Source organism: Dipodomys spectabilis, unplaced genomic scaffold, assembly GCF_019054845.1.
Source record: "Dipodomys spectabilis isolate Male_0828 unplaced genomic scaffold, ASM1905484v1 ptg000302l, whole genome shotgun sequence".
In the NCBI taxonomy this organism is placed as follows: Eukaryota; Metazoa; Chordata; class Mammalia; order Rodentia; family Heteromyidae; genus Dipodomys; species Dipodomys spectabilis.
In genome coordinates this window covers 505120-526430 of record NW_024870979.1, presented here as the reverse complement: position 1 = coordinate 526430, position 21311 = coordinate 505120, and the positions used below count along the sequence as shown (strand labels likewise).

At 52.6% G+C, this 21311-nt stretch overlaps 1 protein-coding gene across 2 annotated transcripts in view; it reads left to right on the top strand.

The window, feature by feature from the left end:
• Nucleotides 1–21311, top strand: part of Synj2 (synaptojanin 2) — an 85691-nt gene that overhangs the window by 29895 nt on the left and 34485 nt on the right. For both annotated transcript variants that reach the window (XM_042702071.1, XM_042702070.1), the window contains exons 3-7: nt 1489–1759; nt 5160–5385; nt 10380–10463; nt 17812–17873; nt 20789–20885. In XM_042702071.1, the coding sequence (XP_042558005.1) occupies nt 1489–1759; nt 5160–5385; nt 10380–10463; nt 17812–17873; nt 20789–20885 (740 nt within the window). The remainder of the gene's footprint in view (nt 1–1488; nt 1760–5159; nt 5386–10379; nt 10464–17811; nt 17874–20788; nt 20886–21311) is intronic.

The window sequence follows — 21311 nt, the reverse complement described above, 5'->3', positions numbered from 1 at the left end:
CCCTCCCCGGCCTCCCCCAGGCAGCCAGCCTATGCCTTCTTAAGCAGCCTGGGATTCCTGCCAGGGACTTGGCCCCACGCAGAAGCTGGTGAGGGAGTGGGACTAGAAATCCATGTTCCGGCTCCTATGGAAGGACAGAAGGCAACACTTCCAGGCCCCTCCTGAGCCTCCCAGCCTGGCCCAGCCAGGGCTGCCCTGTGGCCACACGAGGAAACGTGGCTGAACGCCACTTTTCCCAGCATTGAGCTTGAGGCAGGCGCGCGCCAGGGAAGTCGGTCCAGCCAAGATCGCGGGACCGTCTGCCCACCTGAGCCTGAGGACGGCGAGGTGTTGGCCTCACCTGCCCAGCCGGGAAGCTCAGCCCTGACCCAGCGCTGCCTGAGCGCCACGCTTCATCTTAGGTTGTCCTGCAGTGGTTTGGGGATGGAATCACAGGCTGACCACCTGGAGCCGTTCTTGCTGGCACTGCCCCTTTGTGTGGGTCCAAGGAGCTGCTGTCTTGCTGCCCGTGGGCACAGCATTGCTACAGCATTGTGTGGCGGAAGTGGTCCTGCAGGCGCCGTGTCACTGTCCCTCGGGAGCCTGCTGGCGCGGCTGACCCTCCAGGAATTCACGTAGGAAATGCTTCCCAGACACTGGAGGGGACCTGTGCTCCAGGCAGAGGCCCGCCCCCAGACATCCCCGTGTGCCAGGGAGGAGGCCCAGGCTGTGACTGCAGGCGATGTGGCCTGGCAGGGGGCTCTCGTCACACAGAGGGACCCTCAACTGTATCTCAGGAGACCGGGGAAGGCTTCTTGGAGGAGGTGTTGTGGTGGGTCGGGGAGGAGGAGTTTGTACAGTGACGGGAGGGCGGAGGCTGTTCTAGAAGGTAGGAGGCTGGGAACTTTGTCTTGGGGCCCATGAGGACAGAACTGGGGTGGGGGAGGGAAAGGGGCCTCTGGTGAGGCTCTGTTGGGCAGATGACACGGGACGGTCAGCTTTGGTGGGGGGTGGCGGGGGAGGAGATCTCGGCAAAGCCACAGTCATGGGAACAAGTGGTTTGAGGAGTGGCAGAGCCTCGAAATGTCCATCATATGTTTGGGGGGCGGGGCAGAGGAGAGGTCCCAGATGGAGTTTCCCTTCCGGTGCCAGGCCCAGGTGGCCACGGAGATCAGAGGAGAATGGGGATACCATGCCTGTGGCTGCCATGTGGGACCCTGGCTAGGGCTGAGGCAGGGCTGGCCAATAGTGAGGAGCGGGGATCACAGGGCCCTGGGTGTCCACTTGGGGTGGGTTCAGGGGTCTCAGCATCCCAGTTGTGCCCACCACCCACTGTGTTGGGTGAGAAACCCCATATCTAATGAGCTCCTGCCCCTGGCTGTGCACCTCGCCCAGCTTAGGTGGCAGGCCCCAGGAAGGCCCCAGGTTAGACATCTGGTTAGGGTTGGGGTTGTGGCAAGTGACCCCTGAGCGCAGGGCCTTCAGCTCAGTGTGTGACCTCCCATGCAGGTGGCACCTCCCTGAGCTTCCTGGTGCTGGTGACGGGCTGCGCGTCCGTGGGCAGAATCCCAGATGCAGAAATCTACAAGATCACAGCCATCGAGTTCCACCCTCTGCAGGAAGAAGCCCGGGAGGAGGATCGCCTCCTCGCCTTGAGGAAAATCCTCAGCTCGGGCGTGTTTTATTTCTCCTGGCCCAACGACAGCTCCTGCTTTGACCTGACCGTCCGGGCGCAGAAGCAGGGTGATGACAGCTCCGATTGGGGGACCTCCTTCTTCTGGTGAGGGTCTGGGTCCCACAAGGGGTGGGCTCTGGTGGCACCTGTGCTCCCCGCCCATGAGAAAGTGAATCTCGAAACCTCCACTCACTGTGGTCTTGGGAATGCCTTCACTGGGTCCTAAGTGGATTTAGCAGAGAAACTCGCCACAGCAAGAAGCAGTTCAGCTTCATCTGCAGGTGTTTTCTGTATGCTGGGCACAGCGCTTCTTCCTGGATTTGCCATACAGGGCATCTCTCTGCTCTGCCATGTCCCGATATTTACCTGTGACGTTTTATAGCACCATTCTAGCACCATCCTAAACTCTCTGCAGAATATGGAAACTAGAATCCTCATGCCTCTCTAAGGGGTCATCTGTGCTACTTCATTCTAGATAGGGAAACTGAGGAATAAATAGTGAGGGGATTTTGCCAACTCCACACACCTGATAAGAGGCAGAGGCAAAATTTAAACCCATGCATTCTGGCTCTATGCCCTAAGCTGGGAATCACAAAGTTAAACTGGTCCTACCTAAAGGGAAACTGAGCAGCTGGTGGGAGGTGTCCTGTATCAAGCTGGTTGGGTTTCTGGATGCACTGGGTCATCTGGCCTTCAATCCGCATGCGGACAGCTGCAGGTGGACAGCCCTGTCAATTCTTGGATGTCTATGGGTCTTTCTAGGCCCGGCTCCGGAAGGACCAGTGGAATTGCTGAGAGGGGCTGTGCTTGTGTAGGCTGGTGCCAGGCCTGCTGGCCATTTATGCTGTCCAATTCCCCCAGGGGTGGGAAAGAGGACAGCAGAGGCGGTGCTGGTACACACCAGCCAGTGCATCACCCTGACTGGAGTCCCAGAATGCCCCTGTGGAGCCACACAGCAATTCCAGCCCTGAGGCGGGGCCATGGACGTATGTCCTGCCCCTCCGCGCCTCACTTTGAACAACCAATGAGCCAGTTAACATTACTTCTTTCTAAAGAGTAAAATTCCATTGTATATATGTCCCACATGGTCTCGATCCTTCACCCATGGTTGTTTTTGTTTAGTAATTGCCCAGACTTTGGCATGCAGAATCCTATGATCTTGTTAAGATGCAGACCACACGCTGAGTAACAGGTGCCAGGCGTTGCCCTTTCTGCCAATCATGGCTTCCATTTGGTGGGGACCAGCATGTGTCCTTCAAGCCACAGTGAGGGACATGCGGCCAGGATGAGGAGATTCAGGAGTGGAGCTGAGAGGGGCTGGGGAAGGGAGACCCCCCCCTTGCCCTGGGAAATTTTAGAAGTGGGCACAGGCTAGATTTGGAGTTGGGAAGAAGGAAGGCTCAGCTGGTTTCCACCTCCAGGGTGGAGGACCTAGAGAGGAGTCCATGAAACAGACTAGAGTGGAGTCGCTGGGCAGAGCAGCCATAGCCTGATGGCCTTCAGCGCTGCGTTTGGCCATCCCTGCTGCTGTGGGGGGAGAGAGGGAGAGAGAGAGAGGATGGCAGGTGAAGTCCAGCTCTGAGAAATGCTTCCTCCTGGGTATACATCGCTTTCTTTCATGGAATTGGGTCTCCCGTGCTGGCAAGAACTCTCCACGGAGTTGGCAGACCGTGGAATCGGCAGTCGTGATCTCAGTGCCATGGTGGATTTAATATATTTGTTACCAAAGCGGTTTATCATCCGAGGTTTAGAGTGACTCACGGGGGGCGGGGGGAGGGGGGGGATCCTGTTTCTGGGGTGTTGCACTTCTGGATCATTCTGCACACAGAGGACTGCCTGGAGTCAGCGGAGCACACGTGGGCTAGGCTCCCCGAGGGGCGACAGAGGCTGAGGTCACAGTCCAGGGGACTGGCCAGAGAACAGAGGAGAAGCTTCCAGACACTCCCACACTGCAGCTCACAGCAGGCATTTCCTGCGGTCATGCCCCACTGTCTTTGCCCCCGTCTTTACCGAAGCTCTAGGATGGGAATCGCATTAACTTGTTTTAGACAACTAGGGCATTGTGATCTAGACTTGACCCAGCTCTGTAAGAGAGAGTCCCCTGTGGACTGGCCTTAGAATGGCACTGTGCAGGCTTGCGGGCAGAGGGGAGGGGAGGGTGGTGTGGCTGTATGGAGAGGGAGGGGCTTGGAGCTAGGGTGGAGCTCGGTGGTAAAGTGCTCACCTAGCAAGTGGGAGGCCCTGGGATTGATACACAAAATAAATAAAGTAGAAGAGGAGCTCAGGCTGCCACTGCTGGCCCAGAACGTTGGGCCACGACTTCTGCCTGTTTCTTCACCTGTACCACGGGGTTTTGCTAACACCTTTTTTGTGGGTCCAGTTAGCTCATCCCAAAGCCCTGGGCACCCGGCACTGTGCACATGTGCACCGCGCAGTTCCAGCATCATCGCTGCCAGGTAGGGGAAGGAAATAATGCGACATCCACTGACTTTTTTGGTCTTCTTAGACTCTGCTTATTTGGATTGCTGTGTGGTACTTTAATTATATTCACCTTGTGGTGTGTGGACATGTATTTAAATTTAAACAGGTGTGTGTATGCATATATAGATATGCCAATGCCAATGTACTTATTTTATCATTGATAAGTATTACTTAATCAAAACACAAATACATTTTTTTGTAGTCCTGGGGTTTGAACTGAGGGCCTTGCATCTACTAGGCAGTCATTCTACCATTTGAGCCATGTCTCCAGCCCTTTTTTTGCTTGTTATTTTTCTGATAGGGATTCGTATTTTGGTCCAGGGAAACCTTGGGTCACCATCCTCCTACCTCTCCCTGCCATGCAGCTAGGTTCATAGGAATGTACCACCATGCCTGGCTTATAGGCTGAGATGGGGGAGGCCGTCCTCACTAACTCTCTTGCCTGATTTTGGCTGACCTTGAACCATAATTCTTCTGATCTTTGCTCCCAGAATAGTTGGAATTATAGGCATGAGTTGCCACACTTGGCCTTATGATTGCATTTTTTTAAAAAAATTGGGTTCTAACACAAAACTGGGGTAGCTACAAGCCTAGAGACTCCTTTGAACGTCCCCAAACCACAGGGACTGGGGCTGGGAAGGTGGCTCAGTGGTAGAGCGCTCGCCTTGAGCTGAAGAGCTGAGGGACAGCGCCCAGGCCCAGAGTTCAGGCCCCACGGCAGATAAAAACAAACGAAACACAGGGACTGGTTAGCTCGAACCCCAGCTTTGCTCCCGTTGCCCCACGTTGATACCTGGGAGTAGCTTTGGGAAAGGTCTTGTGGCTCCTTCTCCTGGAGTCTCAATGAAGCGCAGGAGCTTCCTGGATCTGAATGGCCCTGGGTGCGGGCTGTACTAGGTTACAGCGTGAGCTTGCTTGGCTTCGCTCTGGCTCTGTCTGAGCCCGGCTCCCACAGGTGCCTCTCCTTGCTCCGGGTGCTAGAGACGGGACGGCGGCCGCAGTCTGTGTGGTCTGTGTCTTGTAGGAACCAGCTGCTGCACGTGCCCCTGAGGCAGCATCAGGTGAGCTGTAGCGACTGGCTGCTGAAGGTCATCTGCGGGGTGGTGGCTATCCGCACCGTGTACGCCTCGCACAAGCAGGCCAAGGTCTGCCTCATCTCTCGCATCAGCTGCGAGCGTGCCGGGGCTCGCTTCTACACCCGTGGCGTGAACGATGATGGCCACGTGTCCAACTTCGTGGAGACAGAGCAGGTGAGTGCCCAGCCCATCCACGACACCAGATGAAGCAGCCACGTGGCTTGTGTGGAGAGAGGCCCTGGTGTGTTTGAGCTGATTCCTGATCATGGGCCCCTCTGCTGTGTGTCATTTAAGAAGTTGCAGCTCTGCTTGGGAATGTTGGCATGGTCTTTTCTTTTTTTCTGTTGGTAGCACAAGGGTTTGAACTCAAGACTTCACATTTGCTAGGCAGTTGCTCTAGCGCTTGAGCCACACTGCCATCCCTTTCTGCTTTCAGTTATTTTCAGATAATTTTTCACATTTGTGCCCCGCCTGGTGGGGACCAAGTCCCTTCTGCTTGTGCCTCCCTCGTAGCTAAGATGACAGGTGTGTACCACTGCTCCAGCGTTACCAGTTGATGTAGAATCTGGAAAGCTTATTTCCTGGGCTGGCCTCAAACCTCAGTCCTCCTTATCTGTGCTTCTGTCAGTGTGAGTCTCCATTATTTGGCCTGATTGTCTTTTTTTAATTGACATCTTAAATTGGAAAATGTTGTTGAGCTAAGGTATTTTTAAAAGGGAATCCAGAATGGTTTCTGTGGTTGACGAGGGTGCCTCTAATTCCAGGAGCAGCTACCAGATGAACTAATAAGGGGTGAAAAATCATTTTAGGTGAAAAAGAGATGAATACAGAGGAAGGATAGAGGAAACAAGCTGAAGCTCGACCCTAACTCGTGTGGGACCTCGGGGCCGAGCAGCCTTTGCGGAGCCCCTGCAGGGCCGAGCCATCTGCACAGCTCCTTCTTGCTTGTCTTTCTAAACTTCTGTTCTCTCTCCGGGAGATGCTGTCTTACACCTGTTGTTGCCTTTGGCTGTGATTCACACCCTGGAGGATAATGCCATCTTGTGTGTGATCAGCTAGAAGGGGGAAAGTTGCAGAGAGGCCCAGGTGTGAAGCTGCTCTGCTGTGCAGAGCCAGCTGCGGCTGTCCTACCTGTACAGTGCAGGCGTGGCTGGCCGCATTCCTTACTCCACCGCTGTGCGGAGCCTGGTGTCTGTGTTCTCACCGGATGGAGCAGGCCACCATGGAGAACGTAGCCAGCATGATGCTGGGGCTGAAGGTGGCTACCTGTGGATGGGCGCATAGCTCTCCAGGGCTGTGCCCAAGACCTTTGGGTCTTCAGGAGATTGCTTATGAGCCCACAGGTCAGGAGAGGACAGGGATGAGGCTGTGAGGCTTCTATTCTCAGAGGTGTGTGTGTGTTTGTCGGTCGGTTGGTCTGTCAGCTGTTTGCCTCTCACTTGGCTCTCTGGCCACTTGCTGACAGAGGTGCTTCTGATAGCATCAGGAGACTGGGGACAGTGGGTGGGGTCAGCCTAGTCGGAGCAGCTGGGGAGGAAGTACGGCACCATAGGCAGGGGGCCCTGCCTGCCACCTGGTTGGAGTGTTCAGTGAGCACTGCGTGTCCCGGGGGGAGACCTGTCACACCCTCCTCCCTGGCATCTACAGAGTCAGGACTGTAGGTCCTGGGTCATGATGGTACCACCCTCAAACATGCATCTGGTAGCCTCCCTTACGGTGAGTCAGCAGATGACTCCGCCCTCCGAGGTTTGGTCGCAGAGAGGGGTCTGTTCTCCAGGTGGTTGGTGTCACCTTCTCTGATGGCATGTGACATCTTTGGCGGCGGGTACACAGCCTTGACAGGAAGGAGGACTTCTGGGGGCCGTGCAGCCTGGCGGCAGCGTGACTCGGGGCAGAGTGGCCCTGCGTGGGCCTGTGGGAGGTAACCCAGTTCCCCCAAGTCAATTCTCAGGGTTCAGGAAGAGGTGCCCGAAGAACTCTCATATCTGCCCCGTTCTCAGGAATAAACGGTCTTCCTTCCTCCTTCCACTCGAGCTATGTGGGTATGGAGGGAGAAGGGGGCGTGTGTGCATGCTGTGTGCACTCGCATTTTGCATCTCTTGTGTGTGTGTGTGTCACATGCGTTGTGTATCACGTGACTTGTAATGTGCACTTGTGTTGTGGGCTTGTGTGCCGTATGTATTTTCTTAGTGTCACATATGCCTTGTGTGCTTGTATTGTTGGCATGTATGAGTTGTATGTCCATGCATATGTCATTTGTCACATGCCCTGTGTGTGTATGTGCTGTAGGTGTATGTTGTTGGTGTGTGAGTGTGTGTGTGTGTGTAGCCTGGCACGCTCCTCAGGGAGGAAGTAGTCTGAAGTCCTCGTGGTCAGCCGTGAGTCACATGTGGGGTCCTCTCTGCGCAGGACTCACTGCAGGCAGCGAACCCTCAGCTTATCAAACAAAGGAGGAGAGAAAAGTCTGGCTGTTGCCTATCAGGCCCTGGGCCACCCAGGGAGGTGAGGACGCCCAAGAGGCCTCATGGAAGAAGCTGTCTGGAAACATTGGATCTGGAAGTAGAAGCCCAGTCAGGCCTCTCTAGTGGAAAGTCTGCACCGTTGTGAGCTAGTCCTTTGCTGAGGGGAGCACTCGGGGCGACCCCTGGCTGCCGGGCCCAGAGGCTGCAGCCCTGCCGGGCCTTCTGCTGCACTAGCCCGGGACTCCCGTCTTCCAGGCAGGGGCACCTGCTTGCCTTTGGGGCTGCTGTTCTTCCTCCTCTCCCTCCTCCTCTGCGTCTTGTCTCTGTTTGGATTCTTCCTTCCTGCCGCCTTGCCACACTGGTCCTCGAGTCTGCCCTGCTGGCCTCCTGGCCTCATCTATTCTCAGAGTGAATTTTTGGAGTGACTGCTCTGGGCTGGGAGAGTGCTTCCTTGTTTACCCTCTGGGCACCAGGTGGCCTTGACTCCATTGAGAGAGGGACCCCAAGGCTGATGTGGTTAGGAATGTACTCAGGGCCATCCTGCTACACAGATGAGAGTTTGCAAAACTGAGCTAGACTAGGGCCTTTCCCACCTGCATTACTCACTATCCTGCTCGCCTCAGAGGGCATCTATAGGCTGTGCATGGTGGAGCACACCTGTAATCTCAGCTACTCAGGAGGTAGAGATAGGAGGATCATGGTCCAAAGCCAGGTAGAGCAAGGGCCTGAGACTTAATCTGAAAAAAAAGCTAAAGTCCAAAAGGCTGCAAGTATAGATGCAAGTGGTAGAGCACTTGCTTAGCAAGCGTGAAGCCCCGAGTTCAGATTGCAGTATCTCTCCTCCGGTTCTCCCTCCCGCTTCCCTCTTCCCTCCCCCTCCCCCCATCTCTTCACCTTCTCCTCTCTCTTCTCCCTCTCTCCCTCTCCCTCTCTCCCCTCCCCCTCCCTCCCTGCATCTCTCTCCCCCTCCCTTTCCCTCCCCCCCCTCCCCTCCTTTCTCTCTCTCTCTCAGAGGCATCCATGAAGCAAGACAGTCCCACAAGTGTTCAAGCTGTTCTTTTGCCCAGGACAGCGCTGTGGTGCTTCTTTTCTCTGGTGCCGATGAGACGCAGGCATAGCCAGTTTTCCTGGGGAGAAGGTATGGACACCTCGTCCTGGCTTGTGCCCAGTAGGGGAGGTGTTCAGGCACTCAGCGCTCCAGTTTTCCAGAGCTGGCTCTGGGCAAGCCGCATTGCGGAGGAGCCAGGTTTGAGTGCCGTGTGAGGCCCCCTGAGCCTAGGCCAGATCCTGGGCGTTGTGAGCGTCTGTCTTCCTGTGAGAATGTGGCCTGTGTGCATTACAGTGCTGGTCATAAAGCACAGGAAGATGTCCTGCATCCTAGCGTTGCCGCCACAGCTGTGTCATGTTGAACCAGCTGCTGTGCTTGGTGGGTGTACCAACGCTGCTGGCCGTCAGTACCTGCGAACAGAAGGCACACTCTTAACCCAGTGTTTTTTTCCTTTGGCATCTAATTACAGCCCCAACACAGGCTTGCACCATTCCTGTGGTCTGGAGACCACGCAGGTCTCGCTGTCAGTCCCCCTTCCCCTGCAGAATTACTAATGCATGTGTGATCTGAGTGCGATCTAGCCTGCATGGAAAGCTACCCTGTAAGGGAGCAGGCTGGTGAGCAATGGAAAGGCCTCGCAGAGATGCCCTGCCAGGCCAGGGTAGGGTTGCGCAGATAAAGGCCGGCATCTGATAACCACCGCAGCCATCCCCTGCCAGTGCTCAGAACCGTACTTTTTGTTCTTTAAACTCCCATGTGCTCCTTCCCATATCAGAGAGGCCCACAGGCCACTCTGGGTGCTGGAGAGGAGAAGTTATATTACTATTATTATTTTTTTTATTTTTTTTTTTGGGTCAAGTCGTGGGGCCTGAACTCTGGGCCTGGGCGCTGTCCCTCGGCTCTTCAGCTCAAGGCTAGCACTCTACCACTTGAGCCACAGCGCCACTTCTGGCTTTTTTCTTTTTTGCTTATGTGGTGCTGAGGAATCGAACTCAGGGCCTCATGCATGCAAGGCAAGCGCTCTACCACTGAGCCACTTTCCCAGCCCCCTACTATTATTTTTTTAAAGCATAAGTAGCATTGTTCTGTGCAAGGAGGGAGCGTTAGTGATGTGTGTGGACTGGGAGCGCAGTGGCACAGGACTGGGACCAAAAAGCAAGTTCAAGTTGAGTCTTGAGTTGTCAAGTGTGAGACTGATGGGCAGTGGACTAGGGCTTTCTGCATAGCTGGTTTGTTTTATTTTGTCCTGTCCTTTCCCCAGGCTCCCTGCTCCCAAGCTATTAGGCAGGTGAAAATAATGGCTCTAAGAAAGGTCTTAGTGAAATCCCAGCGCATTTGCTGGTGGGGGCTTTCCAGGGTGATGGAGCTCACAGTCCCACAGACACCCCTCCCCCTCCCCGCCCCGACCCCGGGGCCTGGGCCCTTGAGTCTGCTCCAGCCCTCCGTTTGGGGGCTAATCAGCGGCCTTGTGCACCCTGCTGCCTGGCCACCATTTGGGGAGCAGCGCCAGGCATGCTGGGGGAGAGCAGAGGGCGCTGGAGTCCGCTGCCTGCCCTTCGTGGCTGGTGTCAGGTCGCAGGCACCGGCTCCTGTTACCAGCTCAGGACATTGGGTTTCATTGAAGAATGCCTTTTCCTTTCTGTCTCCTTGTGCTGCAGACAATTTACATGGATGATGGAGTGTCATCTTTTGTCCAGATCAGAGGCTCCGTCCCGCTGTTTTGGGAACAGCCAGGCCTTCAGGTAGGTGACGGGCTGCTCTTCCCCTTCAACCGCTGTGCCTTGCTTCTTTAAACAGGTGTCTTTCATGATGTTGTTTCCTCAGTATATTTATGTTGAGACAAGCTGTTAAAAGTGTACTGTGTGTCTGATGTGCATGTATGTGTGAGCATCAGTGTGTGTATGGGTGAACGACCAACACGCGTAGGGTGAGAGAACACACAGGCGGCTCCAGTCCCGGGGCCGAGTGTTTGCTGTACTTGCTATTGCTCCATGGTAGTGTGGGGTGTCTGCTGAGGCTGGTGCAAACCCCAGAACATGGGTAGGGTCCCCACAAGTGAGACCGTGAGGCCGGTGTTGAGAGTGACTGGCTTTCACGGAATGCTTCAGCAGGGTCCCTGGGGCCCTTTGTGGCTGTGTCACCAGCGGCACTCGGTGCAGCCACGTGAGGATCACACAGAACTTTCCCATGCTTTCTAAAAATACCCCTTGTGCCATTCAGAGTGGGGCTGTGGTGAGCGCCAAAAGGAGTTGGCCTCTGTGTCCTGGGGGGAGTTCAGGGTTCAGGGGCAGGGACACAGCCCTGGAAAATGCTTGTTGTCAATGAAAGGAGCACTGCTCCTGCATTTGGGGCCAAGCCGACTGGATCACTCCTCCCTCCTCTCCTTTTCTCCTCTAGCCCGAGGACATGCGGGGGTCTTCAGAAGACCTCCCTCCAGAATTCGGGGTCTCCAGCTCTTACCAAGAGCTCTTGTGTGGCTGCTGTGGCTCATCACCAGCCACTAAGGAGCCCCAGGCTCCATGCGTCAGGGGCTTAGCCCAGCCCTGGACTTGACCCCATGGCACCTAGAGAGGAGTCCTCTGTCCCCTTAGCCATCAATCAGCATGTGGTGTTGACAGTGTTGGTCACGTGCCGTATCAGCCCTTAGTGAGCTGGATGATGGATGATGGATGGAGCCTTGTCTTTGGGCTCTGAGGAAGACTTTGTTCACACTGCCTTCCCATTCGTGAGGACCACAGTGGCGGTGCAAAGGGGCCTCCGGACTGACCTCGACTTGGGTGGTACCATGGAAAATTCCTCAGGAGCGTTTCCCAAAGGAGATCTTTTGGAACCAAATTACTGAGATGTTACCTCCGTGCCGAAACTCCACCCACTTGAAACACCCAACTCTGTGAGGTTTAGTGCATTTATAGATCTGTGTAGCAATCTAATTTTAGAGCTCTTTTTCTTTTTCTTTTTTTCACTTTGGTGCTGGGGACCAAACCAGGGGTCTCGTAGAAGCTAGACAAATGCTCTACCACTGAGCCCCTAATATGAGGACCTTGCACCACTGCCTGAAGTCCCTGCATCATTAGCAGACTCCCTTCCTTCCAGCTCAGACTCGGGCCTACATAACCTTTAGTCTACTTAATGACTTGATAAGATTTCCTGCTCTGGACATTCAATTTGAAGGGAGAGTTTGAAATTTTATTTTCTTTAAATGTGAGATATTTCTCCAGAAAACGTCTTGACCTCTGAATTTAGTGAGGCCCTGTCTCAAAAACAAAACAAAGCAGCAAAACAAGCAAGCAAGCAAACAAACCCCGTAGATCAATGAGTAAAGTATAAGGAGGAGTCAGGGAGTCTATGGTATGCGTGATGCAGAACTCATGAGAAATCCCAAAATTATCCTGACCGGTTTTAGACTTGAAAAGATACTGTGAGATGTACCGGTTTCCCTCCCTCTCAGCTTAGGGTCCTTTTCCCAGTACCTCAGACAGGCCATGCTCCCATGCCTGGCGATGGCTCTTACAGTCTACCAGTTCCTCCTTGTCCTAGGCTCTGTTCCTCTCTCTCCAGGGTGTTCAGGGGTGTACTTCACCCTGGAGTTGGAATTGCATGGTCCTTTTCCTTCCTCTGTTTCCTCTGAATCTTTTGACCATCTTCTAGGACTCGTGATATTCTGATTTCCCTCATGGAAAATAAAACCGAGAATGTTTGTCATTTCCTATGTAATTATGGGAAGCTCTCCAGCCTGCCCTTCATGCCGGTCCAGATGCAGCCTGACGCTGCCATGGAGGGTGGTGCTCCGTTTGGCATAGCCGAGGGTGGGACATGGCAGCTGACACATGCTCGTGACTCTCCAAAGCCCCTGTGTGTCTTCAGACATAGTTCCAAAGCCTTCCTGTTCTCAGTCTTCTGAGGGATCTGCTCACTTTGGGGCCCCGTACCTATGTGAACCTCTTAAGGGCCATCCAAGAGATTCTGAGTCATCTTCAGAGGAGATGGTGGGGGGTCGGGCAGGGGGCAGCCTTCCATAGAGGTCTACAGTCACCAGGATGAACTATCAGTACCAAGCTCAGGAATCCCAACTATTTTTCTCTATTTTGAGCCCCTCCCCATTCTTCGTCTCTTAGGTAGCGTGACAGTTGGAATTTTGTGGGCGAATGGCTTATGTGCGAAGTTGTACTGTTGTGCCTTCTTAGGGGCTGCCCAGGGAACAGAGTCCTGCCCGGGATGGGGAAGGAGGCGCCAGGCAAAGGACCATGCTGATCACCTGTCTGCCAGTGGGCCTGGGCCTGACGCTTTCAGCACACGCTGAGATCTGTGTGCCTTTAGCCCTTTACATCTTTGCCACGTAAACAGGTTGTGTAATAGCCACAATGAAGTGTTGCCCTGCAAACTCACATCTCCTCTGGGACAGCTTGTTACGGGGTGTGGGTGCTATCTGTCACTCTGTGGAAGACTGTTCCCTTGGCCACTGTACAGCTTTCCTTCCTGGGGCCTGCACACTTCACAGACATATACCTGACCTGCACGTGAGTCTGATTTGTGTTTTGTAGTTTCACCTGATGGAAACAGCCAGAAGATGATACACCATGGATTAGAGACTCTTGCCTACATTCACCTCTTCCCTGTCAGGACCTATTTCTTAAGTTCTTAGATAGGTGGGCTGCAAGTGATAGTGTGTGTGTGTGTGTGTGTGTGTGTGTGTGTGTGTGTGTGTGTGTCTGTGTGTCTGTGTGTCTGTGTGTCTGTGTGTGTGTGTGTGTGTGTGTCCACAAAGGTATGAGATTGTGTGTGGTATATCAGTTTCCAGACTAGGTCACTGAAATGGAAAAGTCCTCTGAGTGGAACTGAACAGAGCCAGGGACAAAGTGGGCTGTGTAGGGGGTGTTGGTGAGTCCCATGAAGTAGCTTCAGACTTGTCCCTGGCTCTTCATAGTCCCCACAGAAAGAGCCAAGGTGGTGAGTGGTTTTCCAGAGGGATTCAGAGGCTAAGCTTTGCAGTTATACTGACCAGAGTTCAAATTCAAGTTCTGGCAACCCACTTAGTAACAATATATACTTTTGAAAAGCTCTGACCTTGACTACGCCTTAGTCAATATTGGTAAAATGAGATTTACAATACCTATTGCACAGGGTTATTGAGAGAATTAAGGCTCTTAAGACATACTAGAACTTCACACAGAATCTAGAACCCAAAATAGCCACTCAAAATAGTGGCTATTATTAACAATAGTGGAACTAAGCGGTGAAGCCTGGGCTGATGGGGTTCCCCATCCTCATGAGGGCTCGGAGATGCAGTCCCATGGCACAAACACCAGTTTCCTTGGCGTGTTGCTCAGCCTGATGGGGAGCCAGCAACCTCAGGCTGAGCCTAGTATTCACCTGGCTGGCATTCGTGGGGCGTCTCTTGGGTGCAAGGGACTCGAGGGATCAGGTGTAGGCTCTGCCTTTAGGAGAGGGGACAGGGAGGTGACAGTGTTGGTGAACAGTGTTGGTGAGGTTTCTGGCGGCTTGGCGAGGGGCAGCTAGCCCAAGCTGACGCATCCGTCAGGATTCTTGTCTGCATTGGCTTGTGGGAGAGGGACACAGCCCCTACAAGAGGGGACACAGCTGTGCTTGTAACCCCTGGTTCCCGCATATCCAGGGAACAGCACTGGCTCAGAGCTGGGGGCTCCTTCGGTCTGGGTGGGGGGTGAGGTGGGCAGCGCCGGGGCATGGCAGCTGAGTGTATATGTGACTCTGAGCTGGATCCACCCAGGGGGCACCAACCCAGTCATGCCCAACAGTGCCACCTGTGAGAATCCCCTGGGAGCTGTAACCATCCTGACTGATGCCCAAGGCAGCGTTGTAGTGATGAAATCACAGCATCTGGGACTAGTTTCTGAAGACCCTGAGAGGGCGTCTGCTGTGCTGAGCCATCTGGGAAGCCCTCTGCTGCATGCCTGTAAACAAAGTGTTCTTGGAGTCTAGAGGGTGTAGGAAACTTGATCCGCACCATTTGTCCATTTCTGTAGACACTTCTGGCCTACTAGTGTAACCTCGCTGGGCTGGAGCTGGGGCCAACTGTTCTGCTGGCTCTGGTGAGCTGGTTGGAGCTCCTCTCGCCAGCCTCAGACTGCTCTTCGGGGTAGAGGCACAACTGGACATTGTCCTCAGGAGGACGGCAATCAACCTAACATTCCCCTCCCCTCCCCTCCCCTCTCCTCCCCTCCCCTCCCCTCCCCTCCCCTCCCTTTCCCTTCCTTCCTTTCTTCCTTCCTGTCTGTGAGAGCAGGGGGTTCTGGGACAGCCCAGTGCTGCATGGGATTGTGTAGTTTCAGATCTACGCTGGGTATTCCTGAGTCTCAGTGTGTAGCATTCAGGGTTGAGTTAATGACTTTAGGGACCAGAGGCTCCTTAGACAGAGATGGGAGGCTGGGGTGAAGGAGAACAAGGAGAAGCCAAAAAAAGCAGCTCTGTCAGCCCAAGGGGCCCCCAGCCAGCCCTGGCTGCCAGTTCTTGAGGCTTCCGAGACATAGGACCTCAGCAGTGACCCCAGTGAAGGGCAGAGCTCCACAGTGATGCGGTTGCTCAGGGGAGGAGGGACTGGCAGGAGGCAGGGTCGGAGGGATCCAGACTACACAGATGCACAGGGCAATGTAGAAGGACTTTCTGAGAAAGCAGGGGGCTCCAGCTCCCTTCCCTTTCCCCTTTAGGAGATGGGGTCATGATGTTTGAGAGGCCTCAGAGGCCTGGGTCTGCTGTGAGGACTCGGCTCAGAGCCGCCCTCTCCCACCCCTTCCTGGGCCCTTGCAACTGAGCGAAGGGGAAGAAGATGGGATGGAAGTCAGGAGCCGCCTGCCAGCCAGAGCTGAAGTGGGTGGGGCCGTGGGAGTCCCTGGTGTCACTGGCGGGGCGGGGCAGATGACTGCAAGGTCCAGCCCCCAGCCCAGCTCTTCCTTCAGCAGGTCTGAGCTTGGCCTGGGACTGGGCACCCTCAGGACCCAAGGCTGGACTCTGAGCCTAGACTGCTGACTTTGGTTCTCTTCTTGGTGTGTTCCCACAGGGACTGCTGCTTGGCCCTGCTCTGGGAGGTTTCTTGTCAGGGGACACAGAACAAGTTGCTCTGGCCTTGGGCCCTAGCCTTAGGGGATCTCAGAGGGGAACTCAAGGGAGCACATCTCTGTGAGCCCCAAGAAAGGCTGGTGCTGACAGATGAACAGTTTTCTCCATACCACAGGCCCATGGGTGTTTTTTGAATTCAAGACATTTTGTTTTTATTTTTATTTTATCAGTCATGGGGCTTGAACTCTAGGCCTGGGCACTGTCCCTGAGCCCTTCAGCTCAAGGTGAGTGCTCGACTGCTTGAGCCACAGAGCCACTTCTGGTTTTTGAATTCAGGAGCTGACATTTTCTGAGTGAGGCATTGGCGGCCACTGGGGAGAGGAGAGAAGGGAAAACAAGCAGCGAAATGAAGGCGGCCGCTCAGTCTATTGTGAACCCCCATAGATCAGCAAGGCTGCCTCATTTTATACAATGGTTTCCTTTGTGACCATAGTTTTCCAGGACCAATGGGATTTAGACTTCGTTGAGTCATCTGTATAATCTCTAATTTCTGAACCTTCTCCCATAATTTCTGAATCTCTTGCTGGGGATCCGGTGTGTTAGATACAAGCCTAAAGTGAGACACGTGGCCGGTGGTGTTGATCACACTCGGTGATGGCTGTACTCATCATGTGGATGAGTCTGATGACGACACTGCTCTTACAGCTCTGAAAACCAGGCTGAACACATGGTACATTTTCAGGCCCACAGAAAACGTGTTAGTTAGCCAGAACTCCTTCATCCAGATCTGCTGAATTGTCACCTTGTGTCACCTACATGCATGCTGTCATTTGTTTTCTCAGCCACTTGAGAGGAAGTTGTATACATTGTTCTCCACCATTAGTTTCCGGATGCTTTTTCCTAGAACAATTCTACTCGGACAGTACCACAGCAAAGGTACACATTTGAAGAGTTCAACATTGACGTAGTATTTGAGCCAGGAAGGCAGGCATTTTCCAACTCAGTCAGGTGTCACTGTCGGCTCTCTTTAGCGGCTCTGCCCCTGCAGTCCAGGCCTACACTCCACATTTATTTGTCCAGCTCTAGTTTTCTCAAGCTGGGTTGGCCTCCAGGCCTTTCTCTCTCATGTCACTGGTAGTCTTTGAGAATGGAGGCCTTCTGTTACATCAGCAGCCTCCTCTGGGTCTTCCTGCTGTTTCTGAAGGCTCCCTTGCTGTGTGACAGCATTCTTCCAGGCACGTGGTGTCCATGTGCCCTTTAGTGACATTGATTTTGGTCACCTGTCAAGGTGCTTTTGCCTGTTGCTACTTACAGCTGTTTTCCCTTCCAACTCATTAGCAGACTGTGACGGATATTATGAGATCATATAAGTATCAAGTTCCTCATCAAACTTGACTTGCTGTTCTTTACTATCATGGCTGTAAAATGACGTCTTTCCCTACTGTACAGAAGAGCCCTTCTTCCTCATTTACCCACTCACACACCTCATAAACCTCCACCGCTCCATTTACCCACCCATCGTACCCCCATCCTTCCGCACACCTAACCTTCCACTCACCTAGCTAATACTACTACCATCAGTGTGGAGTCAGAGCCTGTTTTACTTAGTAGGTTATAATCTACTGTCCTTACATCATTTGATGCTCAAGTTGCCCCAGATTTGGTCAATGAGAGCCCCTTCAAGCTGACTGTAGAAATGGTACCTATGTGAAAGATTTGAACTTAAGTTGAGGAGTAAATAGGTAGCTCTAGATATTCAGACAAAAATCCAGATTTTAGGACTAGTGAGGAACTAGGAGGTGGGAAAGTGGTTTGGCTGGACAGTCTGGGGATGTGATTTCTGTGTTCTCACCCCAGAATTTCTGGTGGCTGGGCCTCTGGGTCAGGGGCACTGTTAGCACATCCAGGAGGGCTGACCTGCTTGAGTAGGGAAAGTGTTGTACAGGTTGCTGAGTAGCTGCCAGCCATGCCTGGCTGGTGGAGAGAGGGAGCATGGGAAAATCACGGGTCTCTCAGCTCACACAGCAGAAGTATCACCTTTATTCTCTCTCACTATAGGTTGGCTCCCATCATCTGAGACTCCAGAGAGGCCTGGAGGCCAACGCCCCTGCTTTCGACAGGTAGGGATGGTCAGATACCACTTGAGGCCTGCATATGCGCACTCCATTCAGACATTGGCACTAGGGAAGCAGGAATCAACCCTGAATTCAAATCTTTGGATTTGTGTATTTTGGTCCTTTATGCAAGAAAAGAGTTATAAAAGGGCTTTTCATTTGTCAGGTTTCCCTGAAGATTTCTGTGTTCAGAGAGCAGCTCTTTATCTGTTCCTTGTTTGTTCTTTTTTTTTTTCCCCCCCGCTCATGGGGCCTGAACTCTGGGCCTGGGCTCTGTCTCTCAGCTCTTCAGTTCAAGGCTAGCGCTCTAACACTTGAGCCACAGTGCTACTTCCGGCTGTTTCTGCTTATGTGGTGCTGAGGAATCGAACCCAGGGCCTCATACGTGCAAGGCAAGCACTCTACCACTGAGCCACCTTCCCAGCCCCTTATCTGTTTCTTGTTACAGTAAGATTTCATCTATCCATTCTGATTAATTAAGGGTTATTTAAATTACAGGATACTAGTAGATGCTTATTTATGTGTTTATTTTTGTTTGGACTCAAGACCTTGCACCTACTCCTTGGCTTTTTCACCATTTGGCTGGTACTCTGCCACTTGAGCCACACCTCCTATTTTCCAGCTTTTTCCTGGTTAATTGGAGATAGATCTTGGGGACTTTTCTGGTTGGGGCTGGCTTCGAGCCTTAGTTCTTGGATCTCAGCCATCTAAGTAGCTATATATAGGTGTGAACCACCAGCAACCGGCCTTGTTTTTGTTTTAGCATAAAACATTCCTAGGTTTTAAAGATTATAGAGAGATGTGAAGTGTAAGAACACTAACTCCTAAACCCCACACTCTTAAGAGATTTCATTGCTAACAGGTTTTTGTTTCCCCTTTCTACTGAGGCTTGAACTCAGGGCCTTGTGCTCTCCCTTGGATTTTTTGCTCAAGGATGAGCCATTGCTAACCTGAACTGGTTGTAAAAAAAAAAAAAAATCTATGCCCCTAATTGTTAATAGCTTCTTAAGTGATTTTTTCTTTTAATCTAAATCGGTGGTTCACTGGTGTAGTTTATGACTTTGTTGTGAGCTCATCTGTCTTGGAGCATTCTTTCTGGGAAGTTTCTGAGTAACTTTAAACGACTCAAGATGAAGTAGGACCGGATTGTAAGCTCATGTGAGGGCTCATTTATTCTCACGCATTATCAGAGGGAATTCTCTAGCTTCTGTTAGCACTAAGTGTGAAATAGCTGCTTATCTTTATAGCTTCCTAAGGGCCATTTCTTGTTTTTACACCAAGTGTTCCAAGTGTTTAACCTTTTGGATTTCCTACTTAGGTGGGGATGGTCTCCTTGTAGACGCCTCAGGTGGGCGATGAACTTCCTTGTCTTCTTTATGTGTACCATGAGAACTGATGCTCAGTTTACCTAATTCACCAGATGTCCTTAATGTTAAAGCCAACGTAGTATTCCTTACCCTTTGACTTGATCTTCCCAAATACTCTACAAATTCACTAGTTATTGACGTGATTAAAATACAACAATAAACTAGGAACATAGAAACATGTCATTGTGGAAATTTCAAAAAGAGAAAAATGTTTAAAGAAGAAAATATTGAGAAATCATCTACTATGCCTAGTACATTTCCTTCCAACTTTCCACATTAAGCACAAATATGGATAGCCATTCCACTAAGTTATAATTCCATATCTGCTTTTTGCATTGTATCCTTTTGCTGCTATTTTTTTTGGTCTGTGTTGGGCTTGAACTCTGCTCCTGGGCGCTGTCCCTCAGCTCTTTAGCTCAAGGTGAGCGCTCTGTTGCTTGAGCCACAGCGGCACTTTTGGTTTTTTGGTGGTTTATTGGAGATAAGAGTCTCATAGGCTTTCCTGCCCAGGCTGGCTTTGAACTATGGTCCTCAGATCTCAGTCTCCTGAGTAGCTAGAATTACAGATGTGAGCCACCGATGCCCGGCGGTGGTGTTGGTGGTATTCTTGATTCCTTTTTTTTTGTCTTGTCCATTGTGGGGCTTGAACTCTGGGCCTAGGCATTGTCTCTCAGCTCTTCAGTTCAAGGCTAGCACGCTACCACTTGGGCCACAGCGGCACTTTTGGTTTTTTGGTGGTTTATTGGAGATAAGAGTCTCATGGACTTTCCTGCCCGTGCTCGCTCTGAACCTCGATCCTCAGATCTCAGCCTCCTGAGTAGCTAGGATTACAGGTGTGAGACACCGCACCTGGCCTCCTTTTGCTATTCTTTAAAGCACCACAGTCAAACATTTCTCACAGAATCCGAAAGGTTACCTTTAGCAAGCTGGGGACAAGGCTCTGCTTATTTGCACGTAGTCTCTGATGCAGAACTGTTTCCCCAGAGGCCGCAGGCTTTGCTGTGCTTTCTCGTTTGGGTTCTATGTAATGAAATGTAGCATGTGGAAGGACAGCTAAATGATGGGGGGAGGCTCTCGCCTGTAATCCTGGCTACTCAAGAGGCTGAGATCTGAGGATCACGGTTTAAAGCCAGCCCGGGCAGGAAAGTCCATGAGACTCTTCTCTCCAATAAACCACTCAAAAAATGGGAAGTGCACTGTGGCCCAAATGGTAGAGTGCTAGCCTTGAGCTGAAGAGCTGAGGGACAGCATCTAGGACGACAGTTCAAGCCCCATGACTGGAAAAAGAAAAAGAAAAACCAGCACAGCCTTTATGCTGTGCATTATTCCTGGAGCCATTCATGCAAACGGCCTGGACAGGACCTGGCCCTGTCCTGGGATTGCCATGTGCAGAGGTGGTGGCTGGGAGGAGGGTGTGTCTTCTCCGCACACACTCTGGGCCAAGGACTTGGTGGGTCCGGCACTTCTGGCACTGAGAAAGGTCCGCCCTTCTGCACATGCCCCTGGGCCCCGTGGTGTCGCTGTGGGGTCACCATTGTCGTGCTGCTGTTGCAGGCACATGGTTCTTCTGAAGGAGCAGTACGGGAAGCAGGTGGTGGTGAACTTGCTGGGAAGCCGAGACGGGGAGGAGGTTCTCAACAGAGCGTTCAAGGTAACGCGTCCCCCACCTCTTCTCCCTTCTCCACAGCTGGGTGTTGATGGGACGGGGGACGGAGGGGACCCTGTGCAGGTGGAGCCCTGAGGCGCAGAGGCAACTCCTGTGGACAGAAGACAGCAGAAGACCACCCTGGGCTGGCTTAGGTCTGTCTGCCCTCCAGCCTCCTTCAGCCAGTGATCGCGGCAACTCCAGGGGACAAGTTGAATTTTGATGAGCTGCAGGATGGGAAACTTCACTCAAAGTAAAAGCTGTGCTTCCCCAGGCTCCTGTGGGCGGGGAAGCCTTCCTGCTTTCTTGAGTTGCTTTAGTGCAGTAGAGAGAAAGGGCCAGCCCCGCACCCCCCCAGGCCTTCCCACAGAAGAACCATAGGGTGTTTGTACTGATTGCTCTTCAGAGCCGTGCTTGGTTGAAAGAAGGACA